The 19,672-nt window shown below is 41.8% G+C and overlaps 1 protein-coding gene across 3 annotated transcripts in view; it reads right to left on the bottom strand.

The window, feature by feature from the left end:
- ABHD5 (abhydrolase domain containing 5, lysophosphatidic acid acyltransferase) overlaps nt 1-19,672 on the bottom strand; it is a 47,761-nt gene that overhangs the window by 14,805 nt on the left and 13,284 nt on the right. For all 3 annotated transcript variants that reach the window (XM_058288760.1, XM_058288762.2, XM_058288761.1), the window contains 2 exons: nt 17,892-17,977; nt 14,216-14,588 (listed from right to left, as the gene is read on the bottom strand). In XM_058288760.1, the coding sequence (XP_058144743.1) occupies nt 14,216-14,588; nt 17,892-17,977 (459 nt within the window). The remainder of the gene's footprint in view (nt 1-14,215; nt 14,589-17,891; nt 17,978-19,672) is intronic.

Here is a 19,672-nt window from a genome sequence, read left to right as displayed (position 1 = left end):
TTATAAACGAGTTAGTAAAGTGGCAGAATATAAGATCAACAGCATTTCTGTACACCAATAAAGATCAATTTAAGGAGGAAATTTAAAAATTTCCATTTACAGTAACAACTAAAAGAATCAAATACCTAGGAATAAACTTAACTAAAGATGTAAAGGACTTGTATGCAGAAAACTACACAACACTTTTAAAGGAAATCAAAGACGACCTAAACAAATGGAAGAATATTCCCTACTCATTGACAGGAAGATTAAACATCATTAAAATGTCTATCCTACACAAACTGATATTCAGATTTAATGCAATCCCAATAAAAATTACCACAGCATTTTTTATTGAATTGGTAAAGCTAACTATGAAATTTATTTGGAAGGGCAAAGGGCCCTGAGTAACCACAGACATATTGAAGAAGAAAAGCAAAATTGCAGCAATCACACTACCTGACTTTAAAACATACTACAAAGGTACAGTGGTCAAAACTGCATGGCATTGGCACAAGGGCAGACATACTGACCAATGGACCAGAACTGAGAGTTCTGCTATAGATCCTTGCATATATAGGCAATTGATATATACAAGGCCACCACACCCACTCAACTGGGAGAGAATGGCCTCTTCAACAAATGGTGCTTGGCGAACTGGATATCCATATCCAAAAATTAAACTCAAGATGGATTAAAGACCTAATATAAGAGCAAAGATCATAAATCTCCTCGAAGATAATGTAGGGAAAGCATCTATAAGATCTTATAGTATGAAATGGTTTCATAAACTTTACACCCAAAGCACAACCAACAAAAGAAAAAATAGATAAACGGGACCTTTCCAAAATTAAAAACTTTTGCATCTCAAAGTTTGTCAAGAAAGTGAAAAGGCAGCCTACTCAATGGGAGAAAATACTTGGTAACCATCTATCCAACAGGGGCCTAATATCCAGCATATATATAAAGATATTCTACATCTCGAAAATAAAAAGACAATCCATTTAAAAAATGGGCAAGTGATTTGAATACACACTTCTCCAAAGAAGAAATACCAATGGCTAAAAAGCACATGAAAAGATGCTCACCATCACTAGCTATTACGGAAATGCCAATCAAAACTACAATGAGATATCCTCTTATACCCATTAGACTGGCAGCTATTTAAAAAACAGAGGACTACAAGCATTGCAGAGGACATGGAAGAAGGGAAACACTCATCCACGGCTGGTGGGAACAGTTTGCCATATGATCCAGCAATCCCACTGCTGGGTACATACCCAGAAGAACTGAAAGCAGGGACATGAACAGATATTTTCACACCAATGTGCATAGTGGCATTATTCACCATTGTCAAAAGTTGGAAGCAGCCCAAATGTCCATCAACAGAAGAATGGATAAGCAAATTGTGGTATATACATACAATGGAATATTACATAGCTGTAAGAAGGAATGCAGTGTTAACATATGAGATAACATGGATGAACCCTGAAGACCTTGTGTTGAGTAAAGTAAGCCAGGCACTATAGGACAAATATTACATGATCTCACTGATATGAAATAAGCAAATTGGGCAGACTCACAGAGCCAGAGTCTGGAAGATAGATTTACAGGAGAAAGAAAGGGAGTAGAGGGTTGTGAGCCAATGCGCATATGGGCAAATCTATGATAAAGTGAAAGGGTGTAGCTGTACAGTAGATGGGCATGACAGTGGAGCAGTGATGCTATTGGGTTCAACAGTGCTAGTCTGTGATGGGAGTATGGTGGGGGGATTGGGTTAGACTATCCATGGAACTGGGGGTAGGGTCATGGGAAGGAGCATATGAACTCTAGGCATTTTCAGGTCTGTGGTTAAAACTACAATATTGGGAATGTTCTTTTGGCAAATATGGCAGGGGAAGATTACTGGTGTAGGGTGCTAGATGTGGGGGAGTTGTGGCACTTTGATATTGTTTATGAATTCCAAAAATTGATACTGAATTATGTTTATAAACTGGTCAGTCCCTTAGGGCATATTAGATTATATTGGATTCAGAGGTTTCACTTTTACTTGATTAAATAATGAGTAAGGCTTTGACTGGGCCACATCAGTAGGACACTGCATCCCCACCCCCTTGGTATGCAGGACCTCACAGAGAAACTGCAATGCAGAGAAGGGAGGTTGGAGTTTTGAGCTGGAGCCAAGGAAATGAGCACACGGAGGAGCTTGATTTGTTAGGCAGAGGACCTGGGAAGAGATGAGTCGTTTGCCTGATAGCCTACAGCTGACTTTGTGGAGAAATCAGAGCAGCTGATTCTGAAGAGAAACAAGCCTTGGGAGAGAGATGAGACTTATCCCAGCCTGCAGATACTGGAAGAAGCTAGAACAATGGAACCTTAAGAGGAAGAGGGGAAGTGGACTTGGGCCAGTGGTTAGGGCATCCGTCTACCACATGGGAGGTCAGGAGTTCAAACCTCGGAGCTCCTTGACCCGTGTGAAGCTGGCCCACGTGCAGTGCTGATGCGCTCAAGGAGCACCCTGCTATGCAGGGGTGTCCCCCGCGTAGGGAGCCCCACACGCAAGGAGTGCACCCGTAAGGAGAGCCACCCAGCGTGAAAGAAAGTGCAGCCTAAGAATGGCGCCGCCCACTCAGACAGCTGACACAACAAGATGATGCAACAAAAAGAAACACAGATTCCCGTGCTGCTGACAACAACAGAAGTGGACAAAAGAAGAAGATGCAGCAAATGGACACAGAGAACAGACAACCAGGGCGGGGGGGGGGGGGGGGAAGGGGAGAGAAATAAATAAATAAATAAATCTTTAAAAAAAAAAAAAGAGGAAGAGGAAGGCTGAATGTCATCAGCCACCTTGCTCCAACACATGTCAACAGACTTTGGTGAGGGAAGTACGCTTTATGGCCTGGTGTCTGTAAGCTCCTACCCCAAATAAATACCCTTTATAAAAGCCAACCAATTTCTGGTACTTTGCATCGGCAGCCCTATGGCTGACTAATACAAGGGTGCACACAGGATAGGGCGCACCTGAGGCATGCTTATATGGAATATGAAGTGTTCACCTTGTCATAGTGTGTGACCTCAGTGGGTGGAGACGCACACAACAGAATATTAAACTCCCATCCTGGGGTCTCAAATAGAGGGGCAAGAGTCTCCCGAGAACACAGGCAACGCCTAATAAGAGAAAACAGACCATTATGTCAAGCCCTCAATATTATGCAAGTAACTCTGAATCTCATTCTTCAAAAAGTGAAATTTAGTGGTTACCATAGGTTCCAAGGGGCAGGGAGGGAAGAATAGAACAGATGGAACACAGGGCATTAGAACTGTCCTGCATGATCTAGCAACAATGGATATAGGCCATTTAAAATTTCATCAAAATTTATAAAAGTGTATGGTCCAAAATGAAAATCATATGTAAACCATTGACTACAGTCAGCAGCAATGCTTCAATATTTGTACATCAATTGTAACAAATGTACCATTATTTGTAAAATGTTATTAATAGGGGAGACGGGAAAAGGGGTGGGCGTTAGGTATATGGGAACCCCCCATATTCTTCATGTGACTTTTCTGTAACCTAAAGCTTCTTTGAAAAAGGAAAAAAAAAAGATGCATTTATCTTATATATATATGGAAGATCTCACTGTACACAGAAGACAACAGATCTTATAGTGATGAAAGACACTGTCTAAAAAAGGGCTATGGGAAACGGCTGTGGCTCAGTCAACTGGGCTCCCATTCACCATATGGGAGGCCCTGGGTCTGCGTCCTGGGGCCTCCTTGTGAAGGCAGGCTGGCCCACGCCCATGGAGAGCTGAGGGACCGTGCCCACGGAGAGCTGGCACAGCAAGATGACACAACAAATGGAGACAAGCAGACAAGCAGAAGAACGTGCAGTGAATGGACACAGAGAGAAGAAAGCAAGCAGGCTGCAAGGGGGCGGGGGATAAATAAAATAAAGTTTTAAAAAGTTTATTTAAAATTTTTTAATTTTTAAAAATTAAAATTGTTTTCTGTACTTAATATGTTATTTTTAAAACTATTATTTAATTTTCTCATTATTTTTATTTGGTTACTTTCTTGGCTTCATCTTTGAAGAGGTTATGGATCGCAAAAAGGTCACAACTTTGGCAAGGGAGGAACACTCAGCAGGGTGTCAGTGATGGTGGGATGCATGGGAGGGGGCTCATCTGGGGTATGCCTCTAAGGCATGTGAATGTGTTCAAGTCTTCATGGGGCATTGTCATGGTGGGTGGAGATCCACACGATAACTGAAAGAGTATCAAATTCCCATCTTGTGGAGCTCCGCTACCTTCTGTAATGGGACACCAAGAATCCCGAGTACAGGGGCAGTGATTAGTGAAGGATGATGGACCACTGCACCAAGCCCTTGATATTTTTTAAGATTTATTTCTCTCTCCTTTCCCTCACCCCGGTTATCTGTTCTGTATTTGCTGCGTGTTCTTCTTTGTCCACTTCTGTTGTTGTCAGCAGCACGGGAATCTGTGTTTCTTTTTGTTACAACATCTTGTTGTGTCAGGTCTCCATGTGTGCAGCACCACTCCTGGGCAGGCTGCACTTTCTTTCACGCTGGGCGGCTCTCCTTACGGGGCGCGCTCCTTGCGTGTGGGGCTCCCCTATGCGGGGGACACCCCTGCGTGGCACGGCACTCCTTGCGCGCATCAGCACTGCGCATGGGCCAGCTCCACACGGGTCAAGGAGGCCCGGGGTTTGAACCGTGGACCTCCCATGTGGTAGACGGACGCCCTAACCACTGGGCCAAGTCCGCTTCCCTAGCCCTTGATATTGATGATTGTATTTATGAATCTTTTATTTTGAAAATGAAACTTAGCCTAGTATTACATGTTGCCTAAGAGTTACCACCTGAGGGCCTCCTTGTTGCTAAAATGTGGCCTCTCTAAGCCAAACTCAGCATATAAAGGCACTACCTTCCCCCAGTGTGGGGCATGACTCCCAGTGATGAGCCTTTCTGGCACTGAGGATTATTATCAAGAGCCAGCTAGCAATGCACCTAGAAAAAGACCTTGACCATAAGGGGAAATGGTAAACACAAATGAGTTCTTATGGCTAAAAGATTTCAAAGTGAGTTGGGAGGTCATTCCAGATATTACACTTATGCACATTTCAGCAGGATCTCATTGACTGCCACAGTAAATACTGCCTCAAATAGTGGGGCTTCTGGGGGCTCTAGAGACATCCAGATACTAGAGGCAGGGCAGACAGGCTCAGGAGTTTGGTGCCCTGTCAGTGGCCTGACCTTGGAACTTATGCTCTGCAGTGTGACAGAGCTGGACTCATTTGTGGTTTCCCTTCACATGGCTCTTCTGCCCCTTCTATCTGAACCTATAGTTAGTACTATTCTTTTTTTTTTAAGATTTATTTTTTAAATTTATTTCTCTCCCCTTCCCTGCCCCGCCCCCCCCCCCAAATTTGTCTGCTTTCTGTGTCCATTTGCTGTGTGTTCTCCTGTGTCCACTTGTATTCTTGTCAGCGGCACTGGGAATCTGTGTCTCTTTTTTTGTTGCATCATCTTGCTGCATCAGCTCAATACTATTCTTGATAGGTGTGTGTCCAAGAGACTTAAATCTTCGGTTCGTCCACGTGCCAGCTGAAGCTCAGCAGAGTTGCAACACCTACTCATTGGACTCATCCGGGACAACTAACAACGTGATGATGAATGACAACGCCCATCCCAAGAAACAGAGAGTCTGCAACTGCAAGCAAGAGAGTTCTACCTATCTGCCCCATGTGATCCAAGCCCCCTCTCAATTAGAGGCAGAATGGTCATTAACATGCCCAAATCCTCAAGATTGGGGAATGAACAATGGACTGAAGTACACTTACTATTATTCTACTGTTGCCGCCTTTCTCCGCCCCTCCTCCCCTTCCAGCCCCCGCCACCCTTCCCGCCAGTCCCGCCCATATTACCAACCTACAATCTGCCCTCTTCCCCAGTAACTGCTTACGGCATATTACCAGAGGTCTGCCCCCCCAGTTTTAGCCAATCCGCAGCCACCCCTCCGCCCTGCTCTCCCCTTCATACTCCACCCCCTTCCCTGCCTATATAACCAAGTGTACTTCCGCAATAAAGCAGACCTGTTCTTGCGCTCAAGCGGTCTCCGTGGTTTTTCCTCAACCGCGCGTCCCCCACGCCTGGAGAACCGGTGCTCCATCTTGGAGCACCTCCCGCCGGCTGCCTGGCAGGAGCAAGCCCCCCCGACTCTTGGGCCTGAGCGAGGACGAAACCCTCATGCTCAGCTACATTCTACTGTAGACATTGTTTTATTCTAGTAATGTAAGAACTTTTATCATTGATGTGGAGGCAGTGGCCACTGGAGGTTCTTAGGGGAGGGAAAGGGAAAAATAGGTGTAATATGGGGGCATTTTCAGGACACTGGAATTGTTCTGCATGACAATGCAATGATGGATACAGGCCATTATATATTTTGTCATAACTTAAAAATTGCACAGGACAGAGTGTAAACTGTAACGTAAACTATAATTCACAGTTAGTGGCAATGCTTCAATATGTGTTCATCAATTGTAACAAATGTACCACACTCATGAAGGATGTTGTTAATGTGGGAAAGTGTGGGAGGGGGAGGGGCAGGGGCATATGGGACTCCCCTATATTTTTTATGTAACATTTATGTAATCTAAAGTTTCTTTAAAATAAAATTAACAATAACAAAAAAATAAATACCAATAAGGGTATATAAATATAATCTTTATGAGATTTAAAGTCAACCATGAGCCAGGAATTAGGCAACATGATGAATGATCAGACCAACATGTACTAGGGAGTCTACAGGACCTATATTTGGAACGAGGAAAGAAACAAGGAAAGGAATATCATTTCCTGATGTAAGGGAACAGAAAGAGCTTTAGTCACCACAAGAAGGAAGCATCTCAAGATGAAGGTATTGTCTATTGGCTCCCAGCCACTGGGGTGGGGGGAAATGGGAGAAGGCCAGAGAACAGCAAACTAAATACCTCCAGCTCAGGTCATGTAGGACAGCCTTTCTTCTCAAGAGGGGCCAATGAGAATTGCTCAGCCCAGGTTTGCATGGTTGGGAGACGGAGCCAAGCAATGTCAAAAGGGAAAATAAAGCATAGCATAAACATAAAACACCAAGTCCAGCTCATATCATAATTTTTTAATATTACTTTGTTCAAGATAAGATGATCTGAAAATCTTCTACTGGAGAAGTGAAAACCAGTTGTAACCTATTCTGCTGTAGCTTGGAATAGATCTCTGTTAAACACTTTATAATAAAAGTTTCTATAGTTATCCTTTTCTTAAATATATATATGTATATAATATTTTCATAACATTATAACAAATGCCTATAAAACACAGAAGAAAGGAGATAGTATCTTTGGTTATTACTACTCTAACTCTAACTCATTCTACCCTCCTTCCATTCCCGTCTAAAAGGGATCAGGGGAAGAGGACGTGGCTCAACAGATAGAGCATTCACCCATCATATAGGAGGTCCAAGGGTTCGATACCCAGGGCCTCCTGACTCATGTGGTGGGCTGGCCCATGCGCAGTGCGGCTGCGTGCAAGGAGTGCTGGCCTACATGGGGATGCCCCTGTGTAAGGGTGCCCCCTGTGCAAAGAGCGGCCCCTGCACAAGGAGAGCCACCCCCTGTGAAACTGCAGCCCACCCAGGAGTGGTGCCACACACACGGAGAGCTGACGCAGCAAGATGACAGGACAAAAAGAAACACAGATCCCCAGTGCCACCTGATAAGAATACAAGCAGACACAGAAGAACACACAGAGAATGGACACAGAGAGCAGACATAAATAAATCTTAAGAGAAAAAAAAAAAAGGATCAGGCACTGCTTGATGAAGACAAGGATTTTCCAGAATGGCAGCCCCAAGGCATCTCACACAGTGACTGGCCCTGCCGTTTGTGACCCAGCATATTAAAATCTACAAATGAAATTACAGACATCATCTCTAATATGACACACTGTGGTAGAATCACTTAGGTGAACTACGGTCATTTTTTTGGGAAGGAGCACTGAGGGTTGTGCTCCATCTGGAGATATCTACTAAGCACAAAAACCTCTCTACCCACCGGCCACACTGACCTTTCTAGCTGGGCCAGGCATCTTCCCAGTATAGGGCCTTGGCAATTTCTGATCCCACTGCCTAGAATGCTCTCCTACCACCCACCACGGCCCTTTTAGACCTCAGCTCCAGCTGCACCTCTTCAGGATATCGTTACTGGATTCTCCAACTGGGTCAGGTTCTCATCAAGAGTTCTTAAAGCACCACCCACACCTCCTTCAAAGCACTCAACACAGCTGTCAACCTATTTATGTGGCTATTTAATTTGTATCTCTTCCCCCAATAGACATTGTAGCAGTTTGACATAATTGATGAATTCCAAAAAGAAATACTGGATTATGCTAGCAATCTGATCTGTACCTGGGTATGACTGAGTTATGATTAGGGTACTGTGTCCCCACCCCTTGGTGAGTAGGGACTCACAGATAAAAGGCATGGTAAAGGACAGAGTTGGGGATTTCTGATGTTAGAGTTTGATGCTGAAGACCTGGGAAGTCAGCAGGAAGAGGAAAGAGAAGCTAGCCCCAGGAAGGAAGGATCCTTGAAGCCAGAGAAAAGCAAGCCCAGGAAAGTAGGAACCCAGGAAGTCTGAACCCTCACAGACGTCGGCAGCCATCTTGCTCCAAACAGACTTTGGTGAGGGAAGTAACTTATGCTTTATGGCCTGCTATTTGTAAGCTCCTACCACAAATAAATACCTTTATAAAAACTAACCAGTTTCTGGTACTTTACATCAGCACCCCTTTGGCTGACTAATACAGACGTTAAGCCTTATAAGAAGCATGGGGTTTCAATGCTTTGTTCTCCATTGCTCACCACTGAGTCCAGCCCATAGCATAATACCTGGCACACATCTGAAGGCTGAATGAACAGGAGACATGATGAAGCATAGGGGTATTTCTCTAACTAAGGTATGATTAACCATCTATTTTTAAAAGATAGATGTGACTGCAGCCCAAGGGTCTCTTTAGGTATTTTATTTTTAAAGAAAAACAATTAAAATGAAATGGGCGTTCTCAGTCTAGAGGAGCCTGCACCAAATCTCGGTACATATTTCCATCCATCTCTCTTATTTCTCAGCAAGCTCTGTTCTCTTCCCGCATTTCCCAATAAATTCCTTTAATGGGCCTAAAAATAAATAAATAAATGAAATGAAATGGTCCAACACACAAACTCACTTAATTATTTAAACATAACCAACCTGCTGGAATATAATATTAGAGTATTTTTTCATTACCAATACTTCAATGGTGGAATCATCCAGGTACTCGCACATAAAATATCACAAATGCTTAATTCAATTCTTTTTTTTTTTTTTTAAAAAGATTTATTTATTTTATTTAATTTCCCCCCCTCCCCTGGTTGTCTGTTCTTGGTGTCTATTTGCTGCGTCTTGTTTCTTTGTCCGCTTCTGTTGTCGTCAGCGGCACGGGAAGTGTGGGCGGCGCCATTCCTGGGCAGGCTGCTCTTTTCTTTTCACGCTGGGCGGCTTTTTCCTCACGGGCGCACTCCTTGCGCGTGGGGCTCCCCGACGCGGGGGACACCCTGGCATGGCACGGCACTCCTTGCGCACATCAGCGCTGCACATGGCCAGCTCCACACGGGTCAAGGAGGCCCGGGGTTTGAACCGCGGACCTCCCATATGGTAGACGGACGCCCTAACCACTGGGCCAAAGTCCGTTTCCCTTAATTCAATTCTTAATCAGTATCAAGAAACTGGGGGAAAATATGGGATCACTGCCATGAGTTAACTTATAAAACAACTTATGGACAAAGACAGTTTCTGGTCACAGAGATGAGTTACCCATACCAACCTAATGTAGCAAAAGTTAATCAGTTTTTATTTGTTCTCTATCATAAAAATCATTCCTTAATGAACCCACTCAAGTAGGCATTTTTATTCTTCTCAAACTTACAAAAATAAAGAATTAAAGAATGGGGCTGCCCATAAAATATATGGACAGAAAAAGGTATGGATTGGGATACTAAGTCCCAATAAATGAGACAATTTTGCTTTTGTGGACTGGTTTTTTCCCCTCCATCCATAAAAAGAACAAAAAGAGGGAAAAAAGGAATTACATTTGTCTTACCTGTGCAGGCAAGAAAAAAGTAACATGCTCAAAGTCCATTTGGAAAAATAAAGAGTGACAAGAAACGATGCACAGTGAGTGAAGGGAATTAACTGAATTCCACTTAGTCTATCAAACTACTTTTTCCCTCTCCTTATTCCCCCAAAAAACTTTCTCAAATTCAAAGATTCATTTTAATCTCATGATAGCATGATAAAAATAGTTCTGGGGATCAACTGAAAGTTGGTAAGAGATAGTAATTGAGAGGAGACAGTTGTGTAATTGCTTAGTTGCTATTAAATGAAATGCTCTGTTGCATGGGAAATCTATGGGCCAGGAAGCAGCTCTTCTAACTCAGGCAAAATATTCCATACCACACAAACAGGGACCTTGGCAACCAGCAGCCAGCTTAGTGTGAGGGCTTGCTGGAAAAACACCCAGTGCCAAGCCTCACTTAATATAAAGTTTGCTATAATTATGAACACACTTCTAGTAACCAGCTGTGTTTTACTACGTTTGGATCTCTAAGTCTACTGAACAAGAATTTTTTTCCCTATCTGGTTGCGTCTTTTTGGTGTGTTCCTGTTGCGCAAGGGCCTGCGCCTCCTGCTGTGTGCAGGTCTGGGATGCCTTTTCTCTTTTTTTATCAGGAGGTTCCAGGGATCAAACCGGGTCCCCCAGGTGGTAAATGGGAGCTCAATTGCTTGAGCCACAGCTGCTTCCCCTAAACAGTTTTATTACCCACAAAATCAGAGTATTGATTTAAATTTGTATGAATCTGCCAGTCAGGATCAAGCAGCGAAGGTTTCTCTAAGGCAAAAAATGATAAAAAATTGGAAACATTAATAGCAATCTGAATAAACTTGGACAGTGAGGGCTATCGGCACCAAAGGAGAATGGGCACATTGTAGACAATAAAGGAGATATCCTTATTTACTCATCCCTTTCCTCTCCATTAAAAGAGAAGTGCTTTAAGGAAAGCAATTCTGAAAAGCAAAGGAGAAAAAAGTCAGGGAGAAGAGGAGGCCCGAGAGATTAGCAACCCCTGGCCTCCCAAACTATGTGTTAAATTGGGTTATTTGGTCTACAAGAATAGGAAGAAAAACGGAATTTAAAATCTTATTTTGCAGATTCGGCACACTGAAAAATTAACTAAAACTGTTGGTTTAAATAGGTTTATTTAATTTCGCAAAATACACATTTACTTACTTATTCTCACAAATATTTTTTTCTGACACACGAAATGATCCCAATTTTATTTCCACTGTAACTTGTTTTTATGAGACATCCTAACAACATAAATATAAATTAACGAGTCAAAAGGCATGAAACTGATATTTTCCCTGTTTACACTTGATATCTGAAACCCATTCTGCTCCCATGAAAAAGTTAGACTGGTTTGCTGACCAACTGGACTTTGTTCATGATTTGGGATATGTGAAAATCTGGGGAGCCTCATTATTTTAAAATTAACTTAGTGTTTAATAGTTGAAGTTTTATGCAGTTAATATTGGCTTGAATACCTAATATACTCTACAGAGTTTCACTCAATATTTGGTGGCAACTAGCCTAATCAAAGCATGCAAATTATTTAAAGTATGCTTATATCTATCTGCTACTAAGACTTCATGGTTCTTAGTCCTCAGATTATACTCTAGTTTTATTTCTAGCATTAGGCACTGTTGTGGGAGACTGGCTTACCTATTACTTGTTTCTTGTTATTGTACAAATGTTCCGAGTTGCCTCCTGTTATTGTAAATTACCTTATTGTAGATGTTGCAAGTTGCTTCTTGTTATTGTACAAGATATTCCTAGACCTTACTGTAGATGTTGCAAGTTGCTTCTTATGTTGCAAGTTGCTCCTTGGCTTTCAAATAATTTACGATGGAGAAACTAGGGTCGAGGCTCTCAGTTTCAGAAGCTGTGAAGTCCCCTGGTCCCATCTTTGTTTCCTCTCTTGTGTCTTTCTTTCTGTCCTTTTATTTCTTCAGTTCTGCGTTGCCTTCCCTTTGTGCAGACCTATTGCTGAGCTAGTCTCAGCAAGGCACATTCAAAAATTATTTTCTAAAATACAGTTTAGGGGAAGCGGATTTGGCTCAACAGATAGAGCATCCACCTACCACATGGGAGGTCCAGGGTTCAAACCCAGGGCCTCCTGACCTGTGTGGTGAGCTGGCCCATGGGCAGTGCTGATGTGTGCAAGGAGTACCATGCCACGCAGGGGTGTTCCCCCGTGTAGGGGAGCCCCACACGCAAGGAGTGCTCCCTGTAAGGAGAGCCGCCCCGCACAAAAAAAGCACAGCCTGCCCAGGAGTGGCACTGCACACAATGGAGAGCTGACGCAAGATGACACAACAAAAAAAAAAGTGACACAGATTCCCAGTGCCGCTGACAAGAATGCAGGTGGACACAGAAGAACACATAGAGAATGGACACAGAAAGCAGCAATGGGAGGGGGTGCGGATGGAGGGGAGAGAAATTTAAAAATAAAATACAGTTTAACACAGGGATCACAGGCTTTGGATTAGATAGTTGCTCTGCCCCACGTAATTCAAAATATGCTGCTCTACTCTTTTACAGGTTTTAATGTGGTGATTCCCTTCTGAATCCCCAAAGCCCCCTCTTTCTTTAGAGGATTTCACAAGTGCAGACGGATACCTCACCAGTGGTGCTATCGTAGTGAGCCATGAAGGGCCAGGGCGCTGACCTAAGGGTCTTATAACTAGGAGTTCGTGGTCTATCCCAGCAGGCCCATGTCACATCTCTGGGGGATAAACACCATGAAACATGCATAATAAACACCTGAATAGGAGTGAAGGACCAACCCTGCAAATCACCCTGTTTTATACCAGAAAAGTATTCGCTTCCTTCTTTCCCTACAAACACAGTTAAATATTTTTCACTGAGAATAGCACACAATAAAACACAGTACCCGGCCGCCCCCAAGCTAAGTAGAAGAAATCTTGGGTTTCTTTTGGAAGACCAGGTGTGCAAACTGGGGAGACTATTTCTGTCCAGCACATGTAGAATTATGAACTCTCTTGAAAAATCAGGTGCAAATGCTGATGTTTAGAGAAAGATCTGTACAGAAAAAGTTGACTGTTCCACAGGAAGAAAACCTCAGGTACACAGGCTGTTGTTATGCATGTCAAACTCTGTCAGCAGCACACTTGCAGTTGTACAATGGGCAGCCTCACAGGTGTAGGCAAAGCACTCTGAAAATAACCTACACCATCCCACTCCTCATTCACAGGCCTCAATGTCAAAGTTGGTTGCAATTTTGGATTCAAAAGTAAGTTCCCTAGAAAAATGCATTGGCAACAGAAACATGCTGATACTCGTTTTGTTGTTTCTTTCCAAAAGATGAACAAAATAAAGATAAGCTTTTCTTCAATTTACTTACTGCTCAAATGTGACCTCTCTTCAGAGTAACAACGTAAGTATTAGGAAACAGCATAAGAATGTAAGGCAAGAAAAGGAAGACTGCTAGAAAGATTCTGAAGCAAATACTCATTACTTCAACAACTCTGAAAAACAGTTCTAAAATGATAAATATTAGGGCACAGTATAATTGAAAACCTTGATACACTAGGCAGATATATTTTCTGTAATTTAGAGATAAGGAAATCAAAGCTTAGAGGTTAAACGATTTGTTCTAAGTCACAAAGATAGCGCTAGTGCGTGTTCCTTCCACCTCCTAACCTTTTGATTTCCATTACAGCTTACTATCACTCAGAAAAGGCTAGGAAAAGCCTGCTGGACCCATAGGTTTAATGACCATAATCACAAGCAATAACAATCATTTTTCCTATTGCTTAATTTTATACGTTCTGATAAATGAAAAGTCCCTTCTCAAGCCTTCCCCCAAAGCATGTGTAACAGGAAAATTCAACATCATTATTCCAGCTACTAAGTAGCCCATCAGCTGTTGGCCATTTGGTCTACAAGACCCTTTAAGGGAATGTCTGTTTTGTAAGGTTCAGACACCAAGAGCCACCCCAAAGATGGGAACTGAGACTAGCACTCAGATGTCACTCTCTCTCTTCTGTCACTATCACTTACCTTGATGGATATCTCAATGCATAAGCAGCAGCCAAGAACCCACCCAGGTTGTGTCCAAGCAAGATCACTTTGTCCAATTTTAGGGCACATCGCCACTCTTCGATGGATTCCACAAACTGGTTCTCCACTTCTTCTGCATCACTGTCAAACCTGGGTCTACTACTTCGTCCAAAGCCCAATAGGTCAAAAGCATAGACAGGTCTATTGGTGCAAAGATCTCCAAAATTTAGTACCCAGAGTCCAAGACCTCCTCCAAAACCATGGAGCAAGACAAGTGGAGTCTTATTTGAAATATTATGAGAGAACTTCAGTGTCCATATTTTATTTCCATTAGATATATGAACAGGTTCTTTTTTGTACGAGCCAGGGACACCTAATGGAAGCAAAACAAAAAAATTCCACTTAGCTTCATTACTACTGAGAAGGGGTGTATTCTCAATAAAAAAATACTAATCTGCAAACTATGTGGTGTCCAGAAATATGATTTTAGCCTTTATTAATTCATATCATCCCTTTAAGAAGTACACATTTTATTTTATTTTATTTATTTTTTTTAGTACACATTTTATTGAAGCAAGTAATTCTCAATGACCATTTTTTATATCTAAGTGGGAAGACCTGCCTCAGACAAACTTCAAATACCTCCTGTGGCAAAGCTCTTCTGGCAACTCATGTCACCTCCTTGGACTTCTTTCCACATCTATCAAATAAGGGTATTATACTCCCAGAAGAAGGGGAACTTTGTGGTCACTGCATCCATTGTTTTAAAGCCCCTAGCTTTCCAGATAGTAACAAAAGAATACTACCTTGAATTTGTAGATCACTTGACAGATTAATAATTGAAGATTGAAGTCAGACTTAAAAACATTTTTCTTTAAAAAATAATCATTTAGGATTAACAGTATCTGTATTACTATGCAATTGAAATCTCAAGCCCTTTCAAAATTTACCAGAAAAAAAGTCTCAGGATATGGTAGGAACGCCTTGGCATGAGGTGCCAGGTAACCTGCATTGAAGTCCTACCATCTCCCTAGAAAATGTAAATAACCACAATTTTGTAGATAAAACTTTTACTTGTCTTCAGAGTTTTATGACTAATACTTTAAAAGCTCCCCCCAAAATTACTAAAGATGAAACTAATTTCAAATTCACTCATATTAAATTATCAAAACTGAATAGCTACACTTTAGATGTACCTCCTGATGATATGTACATATTGATCTGCAGTGCACAAAACACGAAGAACTAGGAGCTTCTACCCTTTAACGGAGGAAACCATCTCAGGTTTTGTATCCAGAGAGTGGAAGCAAAGAGGAAACACAGTATTCATTCAGAATATCAACAGAGCCCAGACTCCAAGGGGGAAAAGCCACCAAAAAAGAGGTCATCTGACATTAGTGCCAAGCCAAACAAGTTCAGTATTTTGATCATGGATGTTTGTGTGTTTCCATAAAAAACATCTGTAATGTCTGTTAGAGAGCTCACCCCACACTATTAGTCTTTCATGGGACTCATAACTGAAGCAGAGGCCAAGTCTTACTCCTACTTGCATCCCTGGAACCTAGCAGGTCCTGAGGGCAGGTAGTCAGCAGGGAATGGGTATGTTTGTCAAACGCATGAATTAGGCGTCTTCACTCCTGACGAGAATTTACTTTGGTAAAGCACAAGGACAACTCTGTTAGCTAGGCAGAGAATAAGATTACCCAAGTAATACCAAGAGAGAATAAATTTATTTTCATGTTAAGAATCCATATTAAAATGGTGAATTTTCCCTTCCTGAGAATATATCCAGGTATGGTAATTTATTACTGTATCATTCAAATGCACAAAGAAGAAAATTCATTTGTGGTCAAGAGAATAAAACCTCAAATGGATCCAATTCTCAACATAATTACTGCATGTGAACCTGTAGAAAAACATCTGCACATTTGTATACATTAAACATGTATATAAACCATACCACTTAATTCACTCCTTTAAACTGTATAAGCAGAACAAAATTGTACAAAAAACACAACTGCTTAAAAACACATGAGCCCTGCATCTCAGCAGAGTTATAGCCAACAGTCCATCAGACTCGCCCAGGACAACTAAGAAAAGGATGATGATGGACAACACCTATCCCAAAACACAACTGCAAGCAAGACAGTTCCATCCATCTGCCCCATGGCATCTAAGCCCCCTCTCAAATGGAAACAGTGGGCATCACCATTCCAAAATCCTCAAGATTGAGGGATAAACAAACATAAGGGGGAGCATGCAACTATGGACTAAAGTAAACTTTTTATTATTCTAGTAATGGAAGAACATTGATACAAAGCAATGGTCACCAGAGGTTCTAAGGGGAGGGAGAGGGAAGAATAGGTGTAATGTGGGGCATTTTGGGGGACAATGGAATTGTTCTGCATGACCTTGCAATGGCAGATACAGACCATTATACATTTTGTCAAAACGCAAAAAATTGTACAGTGCAAAGTATAAACTGTAATGTAAATGACAGACCACGGTTAGTAGCAATGCTTTAATATGTGTTCATCAATTGTAACAAATACACCACACTAATGAAAGTGTTGTTAACAGGGAAAGGTGTATGTGTGTGTGTGGGGGGTATGGAAATCTCCTATATTTTCAATGTAACATTTATATAATCTAAACCTTCTTTAAAAAAAAAGTAAACCCACAGATACCTGGGAATGCCCTGACAAAAAAAGTGTAAGTTTCAGTGTTTTTAAGAAAGAAAAAAAGGTTTCCACACTACTTACTGTAAACATACAATTAAAGATTCATAGAATGCCAGCACCAGAAGGAATTTGAAGGATCATCCTACTTCCTCTTTTTACAGGTAAGAAATGGGAAGCTGAGGCCTGCAACCACGTAGTTATAGAGCTGGGCCAACAATCAGTCACCTGTTCCAGTTTAGTGTCGATTCCATTATACACAACTGCCACTTTTGGCACCAGATGCCACAGCAAGGAACAGCCTGCTATGGATGGAACACAGAAACTCACCTAGAACCTGTTCTCGAAATATAGTCTGGGGACCTCTAGGGGATCCCTGAGGCCCTTTCGAGACGTTCACAAGGTCAAAACCATTTTCATAATAATACTAAGACCTTATTTGCTTTTTCCACTATCAGCCTCTCATGGATGTACAGCAGAGTATTCCAGAGGTCACATGATATGTGTCTACCCAACAGAATGAATGCAGAAGCAGGAATGAGAATATCTGCCATATATTTAGTCAGATATTAAAAGAGATTTACAAACATAGAAACAATGCCATTCTTTTCACTGAATTCTTATTTGGAAAATTGATATTTATTTTAATCTGTAATGGGTTTGTTAAAATTATTTTAAAATAAGTTAATAAATTAACATATTTTCAATTGCTCTGTTTTAATTTCTAATATGGTAAATATTGATAGCTGGTTACAGCCCACACACAGAGCTCTCTGGAGTCCTTACTAATCTAAGAGTACAGTATAAAAGGGTCCCAAGACCAGAAAGTTTGAGAACCCTTGCTCCATACATTCCTACACTTGCTTATTACATGAAGAAGAAAAAAAGTTCCTTTGCCAACAAACACACCACAGACTTCTCTCCAAGTTTCAGGGCAATGCAAATGTATTGGACCTGTTTCATGAAGAACTCAGTTAACTTAAATAAAGAAAACTTACATTTTAACATTTTCTCTTCGGCTTCTTTAAGGTGTGATGTAGATGTAGGACACCACGTAGGAAGCCAACCAGTTAGCCAGCCAGACCTAGAGTGTCAAAAACAAAATATAAATAGGTGAGTTAATGCTTTTCTCAACTCCCAACTGTTCTATAAGGAGAAAGCAGAAAGCCTGTGTCATGGTCAAACTATATGTGACAAAATTCACCCAACAGGTGCAAAGCATTGTGGTAACTACTGGGATACAAGATATTCAACTTCAGCCCAGGTACAGAAGAGTAGCTATCAAAGTCCATCTTACCTGCATGAATAGTCCATTCCAAATAATTAAGTAGGGGCTAAAAGTGGGCAGTACAAGAAAAGACAAAAAAGCCATTCTCCCCACCTCACTGGAAAAAAGAGCCTCTTATCAGGGTGGAACTGCAAGAAAATTAAAGACTATGAAGGCTTTAATCATTTGAATGGTAGGTTCACAGATGAGGGGGATAGAAGAGAAATCTTAATAAAATCTCAGATAGGAAAAAGACTTCAGATCTCATGGGAAGCGGCAGTAACATACCCCTATATAAATGCAGGGGCTGGCATGTGTCCTATGTGCCTAGGAGGAACTGATTAACTGTTAGTGGAAAACAACAAAGCTTTGGATTTCAGCAAACAGTGGATGAAAAGGATGACCGAGGCGTCTGACAGAAGGCACCTGAACAGAGAAAAAGAAGCAGGCCCGAGGCAATGGGAAGTGGTCAATGGGGAGGTGTAGGGACCTCAGGGGACAGGCAGCAGCAGATCACAGGGTTACTCTAACAATCTGGCCACCGACTAACCCCTAACCCACTTTCCAAACTAGCCTCTCCCTTACTGGCTTGCAGAAGTTTCCACTTTTTTTGTTCTAACACCCACCTCCTTATGCTTATTCATAAGAAGCTTGTTAGGTTCCTGTTTTTTTCTTCCTCTGCAGCACCTGCTAAAGCCAGTTCAGACCAGTTTTAGATGCAGGGGCATGTGCAGAGTAAGGCAGCCTAGACCTATAGTTAACTTTGCCTAATTAACAATAGTAAAAAATCACACCCACCCATCTTGCCAAGCCGCCATTTCTGAACATGCCATGTATGACCAAGCCTGATTTGCAATAGTGCATGTTCCATTTAACCCTGCCTCTTAACCCACAATTATCTCACCCTATCCTTGGTCCCTCCCTTAAACCCACCTTCCCCACCTGTATAAAACCCCCAGACCCCTCCTGCTTGGGGAGACAGAGCTGAGGCTTGCCTCTGGTCACCTTTCTGAGCTGCTTGCAGTAAACTCTTTTCTCGAAGTCCTGGTGTCACCGCACTGACTTCTGGTGGGTGAGCCCACTACCAAAGATCACATGCTGTTCAGCCTAGGGCTCAGCTCATGGTGGTTATTATTTACAATGTGAACTTTCCAGTGAGAGAGAAAATGAACTAGAAGAGGAATTCCAGATGCAGTGGAAGAGCCTGACCAAGGCTTTGGCAAAAGGGATAGAGGAGATGAAGCCAAGGAATATTTAAAAGTAAAATGGGCTGGATTTGATAATTGGTTGGATGTAAAGAACATGTAATAGAAAGGACTCCCTGATTCCTGTCTTAGGTGCCTCTAATAACAACAGAGAACACAGGAATAAGAATAGGAGTAGAAAAACGTGCTAAATTTTGGAAGGGTTGATTCAGTATCCATGTTTTTCTAAGCTTTTCATTGGCTCATCCTATTATATTTCCCTTCCCTGTAGATTTCTGTGTATTATGCATAAAAGGAACTCAATAAA

This window comes from Dasypus novemcinctus, chromosome 26 (assembly GCF_030445035.2).
Source record: "Dasypus novemcinctus isolate mDasNov1 chromosome 26, mDasNov1.1.hap2, whole genome shotgun sequence".
Classification (NCBI taxonomy): Eukaryota; Metazoa; Chordata; class Mammalia; order Cingulata; family Dasypodidae; genus Dasypus; species Dasypus novemcinctus.
The sequence above is the reverse complement of the archived record's forward strand: the minus strand, read 5'-3'. Positions and strand labels throughout refer to the sequence as shown.